Genomic DNA, 15,533 nt, shown 5'->3' on the forward strand with positions numbered 1-15,533 from the left:
CTAAGTCCCAATATACATCGACATTCATGGAGCAAAAATGCCAAAAATTCTGAACAAATTCTTCAAGGCTCTCTGCACCAAGGCTTCGGGACACGCCACTCCTTAGAGGCATCCAGTGCTGTTTTTAGGGCTTGGAAAGTCAATGTTCTAGTCACTTATCTACGTACAAATTCTGACAAAATTCTTCAAGAAGGCGCTCTGCAGCAAGGATTCGGGACACGCTTCGCCTTAGAGGCTTCCAGTGCAGTTTTTAGGGCTTGGATACCAGATTTTACAAAGTCAATATTCTAGTCACTTATCTACACACTAAGTTGAAACAACACTGTCCCAATGTACATTTATGAACAAAATGCCCCAAATTCTGGCCCCAAAAAAAACTGTTAGTGGAAGGCCTGGGTTGATTTTTAGGGTACCACCCAGAAAACAAAGGAATCATTCTGGGGCTTGTTTCTCTGCGTGCTGTGGTGGCAGTGCTTCCCGCGATGGCTCTTCGTGCTGTCCGTGTGGCTGGGATACTGCAACTCCGCCCTCAACCCCCTCATATACGCCATCTGGAACGACACTATCCGGGAGGCCTTCAAGAAGGCGCTCTGCAGCAAGGCTCCAGGACACGCCACTCCTTAATAAGTCCATATCTATAATCTCCAAGCAGATCTTTTAATGGGGGTAAGGCAGTATCAAATTGGCCAGTCTGTAACCATTTCCCCACCCTGGTGGTGACAGCGACAAAAAAGGGCCATATATAAAAATCAAACGATCTTCCACCATCAGCCTCTGCTTGGAGAGTAAATATCTAGTGCCTTTCCCAAGGGCACAAGATCAACAGTGGGATGTCAGGATTCGAACACGGCACCTCTTGGTTCCGAGTCGAGCACTCGAGATCTGCCGTTCCGCCACACGACCCCACACATATCTATATCTTGTCCTGGGTAGACCTTCATGGGAAAGACACTTTACTGTTAACACAACTTTCCTCATTCCATCCAGATGTAAAATGGGTAGCTTCTACCAGGCTTCAGGTGGGGGTTGGAAAGACAAGAAATTTGCCAAATAGATATATTCCATGCTAGGGGAGTTGGTCCGCTAAAGGCTGCAGGACACGCCACACTTTAAAGACATACAGTGCGATTTCAGGGAGGGAAAACTGGAATATTCTGAATAATAAAATCTGTATGATATCGACACACACTGCCCCACCTTAGCACATTTGAATAACTTACTATTTCATACTTTAGGCATTTAAAACAGAAACAAGCCCCAAGATGAGTCCATTATTTCCTGAGTATCCAACTTCGGTCAGGCATTGGAAGGAATGCCCTAGCTAGACACGGCAATTATCAACAACCTGCTGCCAATACGACCTAAAAGCTATGCGGCTACCTTTAAATTTCTTTCCAGAAAACCAAATCAGCAGGTTTGTCTTTAATATATATCAATCATGCCAAACTAACAAACCAGCTCAATAAGAAAATCTATTTGACTTTTAAGTCAATGCACGGTTGGGTGACAGTCCAAGCTGCCCTTTGAACATTTGGATCAATATCTGACCTTCTAATGTAGGCCAAGGCATTCTGGTTGTTTTTAGTGGAGAATGAAATGTTGGACAATGAGATGCTGGTAAAGTGGCTCATTATATTGCTCCTCTCTAGTTTCGTAAGCATTAGTAATCATTGGGAGTATGTGAGTGTGCACTTTTGACGTATGAATGGCCCACAAGTACGTCGTTACTTCTGATTGGAACACTTCGGAAGAGCCCAAAATATGGTATTTTATAATGTCCAAGCAGCTCATACGGTGGCAAGGTACAAAAAAATGTAGTATCCATTGTCCATAGGAGTGTCCGCTGGCTAATGGACACTCCTCTGGACAATGAATACTACAGTTACTGCGGAGTTACCACCTTACCTGTTACTCGCGTGAACATGTGTGAGCCTGCTGAGTGTGTATGCGTGTGTGGATGGCGTTCAGCACCAAGGACAGATATATTTCCCTGTGTGTGTGTGTGTGTGTGTGTATGTGTATGTGTGTGTGTGTGCGCGCGCGCGTTTGAGGCGCGTGTTTGAGTGTGTGTCTGTGTTTGATCGAGCGTGTGTGCGTGTGTGGCTGTTTGAGTGTGTATGTTGGTGTGTGTGTGTGTTGAGCTAGTGCGTTTGATTGTAATGTGTGCGTTAGAGTGCATGTTTCTTTTTAGAGTGTTGAGGACATGAGGACAATAAGAACATCAATACCATGCAACCAAGGACATTACAAGCCTACTTGTAACTTAACCACATCAACTAGCCCATAAAGACACTAGCACGTCGCTCGCCCTGCCTTGATCCAGAAGCCCTTTGGGCGTTGCTACCGCTGGGGCCGAGTGCCCCACTCCTGCCAGGATTGCCAATTTAACGCTAATAACGAGGATCTGCTTTCTGGTCTGTAGGCACACTTGGGATAACTATCAGTAACCCACAGGAAGCCACAATTGAAAAATAGAAAAAAAAAGGCAGTGACTAGAACCTTCTCGTGCTCATGACGACAACGAGGAGTGGTAAAAACTGTCATCTAAGACATATCTTCCTGTTGATTTTTCTGGTGGTGCTTTATGTATTCATATCCTTTGTGAACTTTGTTACAGTAGAACTCCTTTCCACCAGAGGCTGTAGAAACTGAGGGATCTGATTTGACAGATCACTGATGAAAAAGTTTCAGAATGATTCTTTAAAACTGTTTGGGCGTTTTGCTGTCTTATTAATCATGCTTTTTGCATACTCAATCAATGAATCCAAGGGTGGAACAACTCCAATTCTGCAACTGCCATATAGTGGAAAGGGGGTCTTCTACAGTGATATGGTATTAACGTTTAGCAGCTTTATTGCAATGTTTATGCAACTGTTTACAAGTAAATTTACACTGTAAGTAAATTTTAGTAGCACTATATTTATGTTAATTGTGACGTCAATATGGCTGAGGCATTAGGCCAGGCATTCGTTGAGTCCTTGTGAAAGTTTTCACAACTTCTGTCACCCCACCCATGTGTAAATTGGTTTACAGTTGCAGAGGTAAAGGTGTGGAGGGAGATCTAGAGGGATGCATGACACAGTGGATTAAGAGCCTACTGCATCTATGGCCTAAAAATTCTATCTCACCTTTACCCGTTTACAACACTTTATATTAAATATTCATATTGATATGAAGAGGGTTGGAAAGCATGAAATTCATGCTTATATGGACCCCTTTCCACAAAAAAGTTGGAGGGACTTCCACACACTAGAGTTCACATGTGTAGAGATGTTATCAGAAAATGATGAGACCTCTGAGATAGTGAGAGTCACTTTGCATGTACGTCACGTCACGAGTTGAGAATAACGTCAGTCTAATTTTCTGCCAGAACCATGTCAGTCTGAGATAAAGGTTTCCCTTGTCTCCAGTACATGTAGTGTTAACCCCATGGCGAGCAATTAACCTTTTCTCTGCTGGACTGTATGTAAATGTGGGGTAAGTATAATAAGTGTTAAAACATGAAGTCGTAATGTTATCAGACAGTCCTTTGGTACCAGAGTAAAGGATAGTACTTTCCTACCACTGACCAACTTTTCTGTGAGTTCAAAGACTGTGTCTTCAGAGTTGCTAACTTGGAATAAAATTATGAGAAGTATATGACAGTATTTGCTAGAAATATTAGAAATTTGCTACATGTATATATATATATATATATGATGACAGAGGAGTTAGCCTATCACAGAGCACCCTTAGGCAACTCTGCCATATGTACATGTACCTAGTAATTTACCTGACAAAGGAGTCTGTCAGAGACTACTGTTGATACAATGTACATGTATGTGCTTTTTCTGATAAAATGACTACTATTGTTTGACAATCTACATGTATATACAGTATATTGTTGTTGGCATTGGTGCAGAAAATAGTTGAGTATGTAAAAATAAAAAAAAGCTACACATGGCAAACCTGTTGTACATCTTATTACTTTTTATCTCTGAGTTGTTCAACTAACAGTAACACTCTGCATACATTTTGTTTGTGTACATATGCATATCGTCCCTTTTCTCACTAGTAAGTACTGGTACTTCAAACTGGATGCTTAGTACTTAAAAGCAGTAGTAAAAAGAGGCCGACGCTTTTAAAATTGACCACTTAAAGGCTTCCTTTTACACAGGTCAAGGATGTTTGCTATCTATTGATCTTGCAAAAAACACTGATGGCTTTGGAGAGGTTGCTTGATACTAAGTACAAACTGTAATAGAAATGCTCTTTTTTATGACAAAAACAGCAGTTAAAAGCCATCTAAAGTCCATTTACACATTATTACAGAAGATATTGTAACATTTGGTAACCAACCATCCAACCAACCACTGAAACAGTCAGCAACGCTATGTCAATTCACTGTCACAGTGTTAATTGTATTTTGTTGTGTGGCACTATTAAAAGAAGTTTAGCGCAGCACCACAGAGTCCTTGCTATTGTCCTTGCTATTATTCTTCTCATTCTAATACGTTGATGAATAAAAAAAAAACAGCGAACAAACCAGCCAAACAACCAAATAACCAAGTTAACAAACTGACCACAATACCAGCAACCAACCACAATAGACTCATCTCCTATAGCGCCATTCATCCTTCTCATCTACATTTTCATCTATCTCCTCCATCTCTTGTGGTTTGCTGATGGTACCCACTTCTCCTCTCCTCCTCACCATCCTCCTCCTATTTCCTATAGTGCCTATCATCATCCTCCTCTTACCTATTATAATACCTGCTACCTGCATTCTCTCCCTCATCATTTTCATCTACCTCCTCCATCTCTTGTGGTTTGCTGATGGTACCCACTTTTCATCTCCTCCTCACAATCCTCCTTTTCTTACCTATTATATTGTGTATCATCTGTCCCCTCATCATTTTCATCTCTTGTGGTTTGCTGATGGTACCCACATCTCTCCTCCTGCTCCTATCTCCTATAGTGCCTATCATCCTCCTCATCCTCCTCATCTTCATCCTCGTCATCATCTTCCTCCTCCTCCTCCTCTGACTCCTCCAGGTCCTGAGGTCTGCTGACGGCCGTGGCACGCCGCTCCGTCCCTGGTGTCTGCCGCGCTGTCGAACTAAGAACACACACACAAAAAAGACAATAAAAAAATTGAAAATTTCCTACCAGTCCAAAAATAATTTTGTCATGTTGGTAGAACATACAAAACGTAGACCCGTTGGGGATTGTGTTCTTTATGCAAAAGCACCACCTACTTTTGCTACATATAACGGCGAGAAGCAGTCTTTAGCTCTGAGGAAGGCATCTGATAGACAATAGCAAAACATAAGCTGAGTTAGAGAGGAAGAAATCAACACGATTTGTACAACTTTTGATTGCAATTTGCACATGTGTAGATGCAAAGTTATTCAATAACTGTATGGTACCAGCTCAGAAGAACTTTCACACCAGTCCGACACTAATCCATACCTGAGGGAAGTCTTGGAGTTGGCCCTGACCAGGTCCAGCCGAGCAGGGGCGCTGGGCGGCCGCATGGAGTTCCTGAACTCCTGTACAACAACAATCCAGAGATCTTGTGTGATGGTACATGTAACTTCTTACTGTATTCACCATGGTATCTATAAGTTTTTTCTTTATTGTGCAAGGGAAACGACACCAGCTGTCAGTTGTCAAGGAGGTGGTGTAACGAAAAACACTTGACTTTCTCCCTATACTGTAGGACAGACTGAATCCAACCTTAATATACATTACAACCTAAGAAACATGCAGAAACACAAACAGTATGTAATGATTCACAATACTTACATACATGTAAATCATTCTCTGACTGGCTATTTCTTTATGTATCACACACTCCCCCTTCCAGAGCAAAAGAAAACTGCACTACAGCTTTTCAAGAAGGCAAAACTTTGCTTCATTTGTTCAGCAGTTTTTAAAAAAACTGCAAACGTTCCAAGATAACCAGTATATTACCTCTAAGTCATCTTCATCATTGATGCCCTGTAGATACTGGTTTGCTACTGTGTACAGCTCCAGTGCCTTACAGTGGAACACCATCTCCACATGCACAAAGTCTGTCAGGATTTTCTGCAAGAAAGGAAAAGATACAAGATGTTCAATACATTCATTGCTGCAGAAAAAAACATTACCGGTATATAGTTGAAAGTTTTAAAATGACTCACTAGTCACTGCTAGTGGGTTGGTGTACCTTTTAGCCCTTGTGCTACTAGCATTTTTACACAATATCTTTTTAAATAATTTGATGTCTTAATCAGATCATAGGCCCCTGACTTTTTTTGCGCTGCGGTGGCATAGTTACTTCTGCATTGGTTGCGTTTTGCTGCGGTGTGATGCGTTACACAAAAAAATCCCCCTAAATAGTACATATACAGGGGGTTATATGGATGGTACTGTATGTGCAACCCATGTATATATATGTTATATACATATATGGGCTCCACAGGACAAGGGTTAAGGTACCTTTATCAATAGATTCTGAACTGAAAGTACGAACCTTGATGTCTTCCATCTTCTGCCTTTCAAAGTTGTCCATTTGTTCCTCGAGGGCCCTGTCGGACCTGGTGGCATCCACAGCTGCCCGCTGTAGCTCAGACTCTGCCTGAAAAATTCACACAGGCACAATTTAAATACAGAGTAAAACAACTGCACTTATCTCATATAAAGTGACTCAGGTTACGTTTCAGAGATCACTTTATCCTCAAGAGAAGTCACCACATACATGCCTACATACATGTACAATGTACTATGTATAACGCACAGGAATTCTTCCACAAAGGCATGTCACAGATACTGCTGTTACTACATTGTAATGTGCTGATTTCATACTTTTATGTTTGATAAAAAATTAAAGTCAGCAGGACAGTTCATATGTTCACCACTTTTTGTGTGAAAACTTATCAAACGGAGCATACACTGTATTACATATTTCCTTTTCATGTCAAAGTGTTTTCATGGATTCCAAACAGAAGACAGTACTGGAAAAGATTTCCCTTTTTACTTGGACATAGTCTGTATCTCAACTACAAACAAATTCTAATATGGACACCAAGCTAAAAAGTTAGAGGAGGGAAAGAACACTAGTAAACAAAGACAAAGCTAGTTAATGCACCAACCTTGCTAAATGTGTGACGTGCAGTGTTTTATCACCATGCATGTGTTATTAAGTTATTACCCCGTTAGTAACAGACGTGAACATGATTGATGGATCACCAAAGACACAGCCAGTGATCCACTGCTACCAGACGCTACCCACATGTTGGGATTATTTACCTGCGACTGAGGAAAACTGTTAAAGAAAAATCCCCTTTCCTCACAGAATATCATCCTAAGTTTAAACTTTGAATTTCTATAGATTATCTATTTCAATTACTACATTCTGTTTTCAAGGTGAATTAGCGTTAGCCCATGGACTAGACAAAGAAAAGAAGTGGCACTGGTAAAAAGTGCATTTGTGTTGCCTGTACTAGAATGCATACAAGTATTAAGTAAAGAAAACCTGTACCAGACAACTTTACATGCACCACTCATTACTGTTCAGAAAATATTGCTATTATGTCTTTTACACTTTACGGTAAATGGCCAAGTACAGGTTAAGTGCAGGTAGACATCCGAAATACCTGCACAGCCCCAATTTTACCTGCGCTAATCTGCATATACCCAGTACATGGACCAGTACAGGTTAAGTGCAGGTAGACATCAGAAATACCTGCACAGCTCCAATTTTACATGTACCTGCACTAAGGTGCATACATGCATATGCAGGTGAGGTGGGATTTCAAGCCCTGAAAGTGGCCTAGTTCTGCATGTACATGGATAAGTTTGAGTTTGAGTTTATACATGTATACTGAATTTCACTGTGAATGTTGAAGGTTAGACTGTAGTTAGATGTATGATTGACAGTAAGGATACGATGGTGTGCCTGTCGCTGGGGTTCTTCTGTCTCGCCTTCTCCAGTCTCTGCTGCTGCTGCTGCTCCTTCCCTCGCGCTGTCTGACTCTTCTTCAGGTCCTCCTGCAACACACATGCAAAATGGGAGATTTGTACATTTCACACTGAAGTTATGCAAAAGAAATAGTTCAGCCTTGGTTACCACATAACCGGTGCAATGGCCAAGTGGGTAAAGTGTTCGCCTTACATTCAGTAGGTTGGGAGTTTGTTCCCCAGCCAACTCATACCAAAGACTTAAAAAATGGTACATACTGTTTTCTCTGCTATAGTGATTTTACTGCTGTGCGTGGCCCAGGACTATTGAAAACGGAGATGGGCGCTGCCCTATGCGTCATTTGACGCGGGAAGGATCTTTATCTTTTTAACTTACCACAGGGTACAGTGTTGGAAGATGAAGAGCATCCGACTAAATGATACTAGTAGTAATACTATAAAGTTGCCCACCTACCTTAGCATGTTTACAGGTGTTTCCATATAGGGTCAACGGTTGCACAACTTTGGCCTCTAATCTTTGAACCTGAAAAAAATTAAGGAAAGAAATTGACGATGTTATTGAAATTATCACAACGGTGAAGGTCATGTAGAACATATACAGGATTATTTCAAACAGTTCCTTAGGCCAGACTGACTAGGTAGAATCATTCAAATATTTCAAGTTTTTTAGTGTTGCCTTCAACAAACCAACCCACTGCCCAACCAACCAACTAACAATACCATCAATAACTAATGATAAAGAGCAAACAGTGGGGCATGTGGCATAATGGCAAAGTATTTGACTCAAATTTGGTTCAAATCCTGCCACGCCACCGATCTTGGGAAAGGCACTTAACACAACTTTACTCACTTGACTCAGGTAAAAATGAGTATGCCAGAACAATCACTATCATGATTGTGGGCATAATAATTTGAAGTAAAAGCAACAAGACTGGCAATGAAAACATACATTGCCATGGCGACGGTGGTTGCTGTTAGGGTTCTTGTTTGCATGGCACTGCCATGATGGTACCTGTTAAGTCTAGACAGATACAGTGCACTCCTCCCCTGAGTGTATAGTGAACGAGCCCCGGGGTCACAGAAAGCAGGGCCATAGGGCAGACAGATCTTCCCAAGGGTTTATAGGAATGTGGGCATAGATGTGGGTCAGAGAAATGCCTGTGGACATTCCGCATGCCTGTGGACAAAATGCTAACTATTCACTGGGTACGGCATGTGGGGAATGTGGCTAGAATGTGGGACATACACTTGACATACAATTCCTACCTAGTGAAATTCCAGGAAACCGTTGGGACATTGTGGAAATTGTACAGATTGACAAGACTCCCATGATGTTCATGAAGTCGGTACAGATTCACAAGACTAAAAATTCTTGTGAATCTGTACCGACAGTCTTCTGAGCTCTGCTGCATTTAAACAGGTAATTATGATATCTTTCTCTTCTATTATAATAATTGAGACGTTTATTGCAAATTCATGCCCAGAGGCTAATTGTCAGTTACAAACATAAAAGGACATTGAAGAACAGTATATAAAATAACTAAAATCTACATGATGAAAGGTAGTTGTCTAAAATTGTAGCTATGTCTAAAACTATGTCTGAAGGGTTTGACTTCCCTTTTGAAAACTGTAGAAGCTTCGAAGACATCATCAGTGCATATCTGTAAGTCTCCTTCTCAGCATTTCCCCAACATGTTCAGATTCACAATGTGATCGACTTAACTCACAGAAGTAATTCTAAAATGTCTTTAGAGGTCGTAGTTTATTCACCTGGAAGGCATGTGGGAAAGGAATGTGAGTAAAAATGTAGGACTTCCACTTGGAAGGCTTGAAGACTTCCACTTGGAAGGAATGTTGTAAGGCATGTGCGAATGCATGGAAGCAAGAATGTAAAACTTCCACTTGGAAGGCATGTGGGAATGGCAAGAATGTAAAACATCCACTTGGAAAACATGTGGGAATGAGGGCCGCCAGGGCTCGAAATACCCGGTGGCGCACTGGCGCGGCGCCACCTGATTTTGCTTGGCGGCACTTATTCCTAAACTCAGGTGGCGCAGCGCGCCACCTATAATTTGCGTGGATCGAGCCGCTAATCGCATGGATCGGGCCCCATTGTCGGCACAATCTTGTTAATTGACGATGAATTGTCGATCTCGCCATGACGCCACAAAGAAAACGTTCTCATTGGTAGAAAATCAGACACCTTGCTGGCGTTTCACAACACAATTTTCATGTAAACAACTCCGACTGTCCTTGTTTACATGCAAAGCGCGCCGATACAAAATCCTGCCGGCCGCCCGACCGCATGCGACGCTAAGTTTTCGGCAGCTCGGCGGAAAAATAATCCATCCTCAGAAGAAATGTTACGCATGAAAATAACAACTACAACTTGCTTTCCTCGTTATATGAGTTTTTGAGGCCGTAAAATGTTTAAAACGGTTGAAATTTGCTCGAAAAAACGGCTCGAAAATCAGCGGCGAGACTGACAAAATGGCCGACGGTGTTTCACAATAACAGTGGTCAAAGGTCAAGATAGCACCCAAATGTACAAGATACATGTACTAAGTACATATTACAATGTGCTAAAACGAAACTTTAAAGGTATGAAAAATATTTTTTGGGCTACAACTGAAATAAAAATTCACTTGTATTTTTATAAGATTAATTTTCAAACATTACTGAGAAATTTCCCGAATTTATTGGTTTCTTGTGTTAGTGCGGTTAGATGCTGTGATTGTGAAGTCCCTAATACATGTGTACATTGGGAGAATCAGATGAGATATTAGAAATTACCACGCTTAGTACCGCGACCCGAGTGTCTCTCAAAAATTGTTTTTGAGTGGAGTATAGACATGATCACTATTTTTATTTGTTCAGCTGTGTCAATATGTGATTTGTTTGGGAAATAGGATTTGGTTTAGTTTTTAATATATCAATGTCAGTAACACCTTTGGGAATATTTGCTCCAAGTTCACTTGTTGAACTTGTGGAAGCACCGTTGGCCCCCGGTTAGGGGTCATCCGGGGAACCTATGCCCAATTTTTTTTAAATCAAGGGAACTAATACCATTTTTTATTAGATTTTGAAGATTTGTCCGGGGGGTATGTTTATTCCGGGGGTATGTTTATTTGGCAGATGAGAGTAACATTATCCTTGCGCAAACGAAGAACATGGCGCACGTAACACCACCCGCATAAGTGTGCTGCCATGTAGAGGCGTGGCATTCCCACGGCGGCAGCCCTGTGATGAAGTGATGTAAAGGTGGCATTCTTTATTAAAACATTGTTGTTTGAGAGCTTTTGTGTTCTTTACATTTATTTTATAACATAAAACTTAAGTAGTTAACTAGAAGAAAACGTAATAGATATAAGTAGCAGATTTGAAGAAAATGATAACTTGGAAGTGTTGCCACTTGAATACTGATGGCGCCACCTGGCTTTTGACTCAGGTGGCAACATGCGCCACCTGGCTGAAAAAAGTATTTCGAGCCCTGGGGCCAGAAAGTAGGACATCCATAAGACTTCAGTGCATGTGCAGACAGGCATTGACGACATGCCACAAATCCCTAGGGTTTACAGCGCATGTTAAGAATGCAGGCATAGCAACCATACCACTATATGTCCCACCGGTTTTCAGCGCATGACGAAGGGCAGGCATTGTACAAATTCCACGTTGTTCCAAATCGAACAGCTCCCGAATGAAACTTCGTTGTTCTCATCAGGAGAAACCACACCACCACTAAGCGCTTAAATCGTAAATGGCAACAACACATCTGAGTAACCTACAATTTAAAGACGACCACCCGCGTTTCACGGACTGGACTTGACGAGTTACAGGATATATTGCTGAGGTGGCTAAGAAAATGGAACTGGGCACGCAGAGGACCAACGTTCTGGGCGGAAATAGTTCACATAGGACTGTGTGACAGCCGGAGAGGAATTATTGTGCAAGCCAAAACTGATGATCTTGGGCCTGAAAAAAGGTTTCCCTTCTAGATCTACTAGTTTTCAAAAAGTCATCACATGGCAGAAGGTGCGAATGACCCCTTGCAGTTGTCGTTTTTGAGTGGTATTTTTTCTAACCGGAGGCCTTCCGCAAGCACCCTATGGCCAGGCAAACTTAAGGTAATGTAACAGGAAATCCATTTAAGGCTAAATAAAGCCGTATAAAACACCTGTGTCGATGGTCTTACAGAAGTACAAATCTCTCTCTGGTGTAGATAGTATGCGGTGTATTGTCATATATCATACATGATTAATTTTACGGCATACTTAGGACTGCATGCACAAAAAACTCTAAAATACATGTGTACTTCTACCTTGTCCTGTACCAAAATTGATCTAGTCAATATATTTGGTTATGCCAACCAACGTCAACAACCTATCAATGTCAACCTCTGATGTGTTCAACATATATGTAAGTGCATTTATGTTCGTGAGGAGTTAACTTCGCGATATACCTATCCTATCCTAGCTAACTGATCTCCGTGTCAACAGTTTGAATTTGTAATGAAATAGAAATTTATATGAACAATCCTTTCCATTCATGAAGAGTTGTTATATTTAGAACTTCTTGTAAAACGGTAGCACAAAACATCTAATATGTGTAATAGTCTATACACAACGCAAGCTTCAAATGCGCTAGTTTGCTAGAAACGGGTCACATGATAATATTGTACTCGCCGATTTTTTTGAACTCATAATATCAACTTGAATGTATCCCAACCATGCGACTCAATAGAAGCTTGGTGGAAAGACAGCGTGGGTCATTTTCCAAATTCCAGTAGAGTAGTATTTACACAAAAAACCTGCATGGTCTCTATAAATTATATTAACATTTAAGATACATTTATTAAAGTCTATGTCTTGTGCTGACTTACGTAGAATTCATCATAGGATTCATCATTGAACATGGCAAACTTACCATCCAGGACACGCGTTAATAGATCGGTCCGGTTACAGTCGTAGAATTAAAACAGTCAATTACACTCTACGGAAAATGGGCGTGCGGGGCCCTCCTTAAAATGCTATTGTCTTTTGTCATAACAGATCCTAAAACAACACACACTTTGACTAGTGTTGGCAACTTCTTTGACTAGTGTTGGCAACTTTAAAAAACTCCAAATCACGACCTTGACAACTAGACATAGATAATGTATATGGCAAACTTACCTATCCAACGGACACTCAACACAAGCGGCTACCTGGTACTACAACAGCACATCTGATCACTATCGACTGTACCCACAGAAGTAATTCTAAAATGTCTTGGGAGTTTGTAGTTCATTCACTTGGAAGGCACGTGGGACAGGAATGTGAGCAAGAATGTAGGACTTCCACTTGGAATGCTAAGACATCCACTTGGAAGGCATGTGGGAAGAAATGTGAGAAGAATGTAAAACTTCCACTTGAAAGGCATGTGGGTATGTGGGCAAGAATTTAGGACTACGTAGGAATGTGTCCATAAAAGTGTGCCATCAACATGCCTGTAGACATGCCATGCCTGTGGAAAAAAATGCCTGTGCAATTCCTAGAATTCTTGCAAACTACACACAATACTGTGCCATTAGGCTCCCCCCTGAGGCGTCGCCAAAAATACAAACAGTTACCTCTGCTTGCCTGTAGTCTTGTATAGCTGAGATGGTCTCTGCGAATCCCGTGACGCCAGACTTCAGCGATTGCCCCTCGGCCTCCGCGTACGTTAGCAGGGCCTTCGCCAACTCGTCGCCCTTGTCCCGCAGTTTGGCCGTCTTCCGTGAGAACGCAGCAAACTCCTGGCACAGAGTCCCGAAGTGCTGCTCCGCTTTGGTGATTCTGTCCTGGATAAACTTCATCTGGTTCTCTCTGAAAATAACGTTGAGTTACTATATATAACGTTACTAATTATCCCTAGATTATTGAGAATCCCTCAGTGTTGGAAGGCTATCTGTCTGTTGTAACACCCTCTTCTCACACTTGGTATTTCTTCTTGTCCCAAATTTATGATTGTCCAATCTTTCTGCTCACACTTTCTTAGCCGTGGCGACTCTTGATTCGGGATTACATTGCATTACCCTCAGCAAGAGTCGTGGAAAGATCCATTGGCAGAACTGCACATTTCCCGTTGGCTGCCCAATGCTCTGTTTTCGACCCAGTTTTTTGCTGTCCCGGGCTTCCCTATAGTATAAAACCACAATTGGCCGGGTTGCCGATGTTCAGATCTGCCTAAATATTCCACAGCGCGACCGAGAACTACTAAAATAGCTGGTCGGCACATACGGGCGGCCATCTTGTATTTAGTCGGGAATGTCCGCTACCGCCGTCGGGAACGTTCGGTAGCCTTTCCGGTTATGATCGGAGAGTTTTCGCTCATGCTTAATCGTGACGCTACCGAGCGTTCCCGACGGCGGTAGCGGACATTCCCGACTAAATACAAGATGGCCGCCAGTATGTGCCGACCAGCTATTTTAGTAGTTCTCGGTCGGGCTGTGGAATATTTAGGCTGATCTGAACATCGGCAACCCGGCCAATTGTGGAGTTATATTGTAGGGAAGCTCGGGACAGCAAAAAACCAGGTTAAAAACGGAGCATCGGGCAGCCAACGGGAAATGTGCAGTTCTGCCAATGGATCTTTCCACGACTCTTGCTGAGGGTAATGCAATGTAAGCCCGAATCAAGAGTCGCCACGGCTAACACTTTCTGCACTCACTACACACTGTATAAAGGAATTCCACAGCTGTATAATTTTTTGGTATCACAAGAATGCACTTCGCGTCAAGTCCAGACGTTGAACCCAAGAGTTCGGTGTGTTTTCTATTCTATACCAAAGAATCCAACGGGTAAACCTGTGATAATGTCTGCTAGCTGCTTATAGTAAGCTACAAGTACTTACACTCTACAAACGATATGGAAATATGAAGCAAGGGGGAGGGGGGCGAACAAGCTTAGGCTCGTTACACGAAAAATAAGTTTATCAAACAAAACGGCTCTACCAAAGTCTGAAATAGGGCTTATATGAGGAAGAAACGTACTTTGCTCTGGCCTCCGGGTTTTTAGCCATCTTGAACCCTTCTCAAACGCTCGTCGGTCCGATTTTTACGATGTAAACAAACAAAGTCTGTCTGCGCGTTTGGTTTTGAACTGATTCCGGAATGTCTCGCGAAACTACGCGAGAGTTCAATCCACAGGTGTCCGAGATTTGAAACAAGTGTGGTTCGTGGGGTCTTTTGAGGTCAACTTAAAAAGACACATGTACCCCAAACGCTTTCTTTGATGTTGCATCAATCTGAGTTTTGTGTACTTTGTTCTCACAATATTGGGGCAGTGGAGGATAGATTTTGTCCTCTAAAAGAAGTGATACAGGCTTCAAGAGCTGCCTAGTATCATTCTTTGGAACTGCAGTGAAGTTCTCGTTAGAGATTTTGGAATTGGGTGAACTTGAAGGATGAATGAATTATCATGAACTTAACAATTAGCTTAACTTTAGCGTAAGCAGACAAAACATGACACACTAATTGATATATTGATGCATTTTATAATTTTATTGCGTTCAAAGATAGGAATTGCATAACGATACTTGCATTTATATTTCAGGTAGAAAGAGAGGGACAT

At 41.8% G+C, this 15,533-nt stretch overlaps 1 protein-coding gene across 2 annotated transcripts; it reads right to left on the bottom strand.

Annotated features, from left to right (window-relative positions):
- Positions 1–3,688: 3,688 nt before the first annotated feature.
- LOC109480572 (protein FAM92A1-like) lies at positions 3,689–15,076 on the bottom strand. Of its 2 annotated transcripts, none has more exons than XM_019782804.1 (9): positions 14,954–15,076; positions 13,553–13,787; positions 8,399–8,467; positions 7,912–8,013; positions 7,273–7,278; positions 6,497–6,601; positions 5,956–6,069; positions 5,452–5,531; positions 3,689–5,098 (listed from the first exon to the last, which is right to left on the bottom strand). In XM_019782804.1, the coding sequence occupies exons 1-9, from the start codon at positions 14,980–14,982 to the stop codon at positions 4,945–4,947; spliced, it is 894 nt and encodes a 297-aa protein (XP_019638363.1). In that variant the 5' UTR covers positions 14,983–15,076; the 3' UTR covers positions 3,689–4,944. The 2 variants fall into 2 exon arrangements, with proteins under 2 accessions (XP_019638363.1, XP_019638362.1); XM_019782803.1 differs by having other exon boundaries at positions 7,213–7,278.
- Positions 15,077–15,533: the final 457 nt, after the last annotated feature.

The sequence above is a fragment of the Branchiostoma belcheri genome, unplaced genomic scaffold, assembly GCF_001625305.1.
Source record: "Branchiostoma belcheri isolate BF01 breed outbred unplaced genomic scaffold, Haploidv18h27 scaffold51, whole genome shotgun sequence".
Classification (NCBI taxonomy): domain Eukaryota; kingdom Metazoa; phylum Chordata; class Leptocardii; order Amphioxiformes; family Branchiostomatidae; genus Branchiostoma; species Branchiostoma belcheri.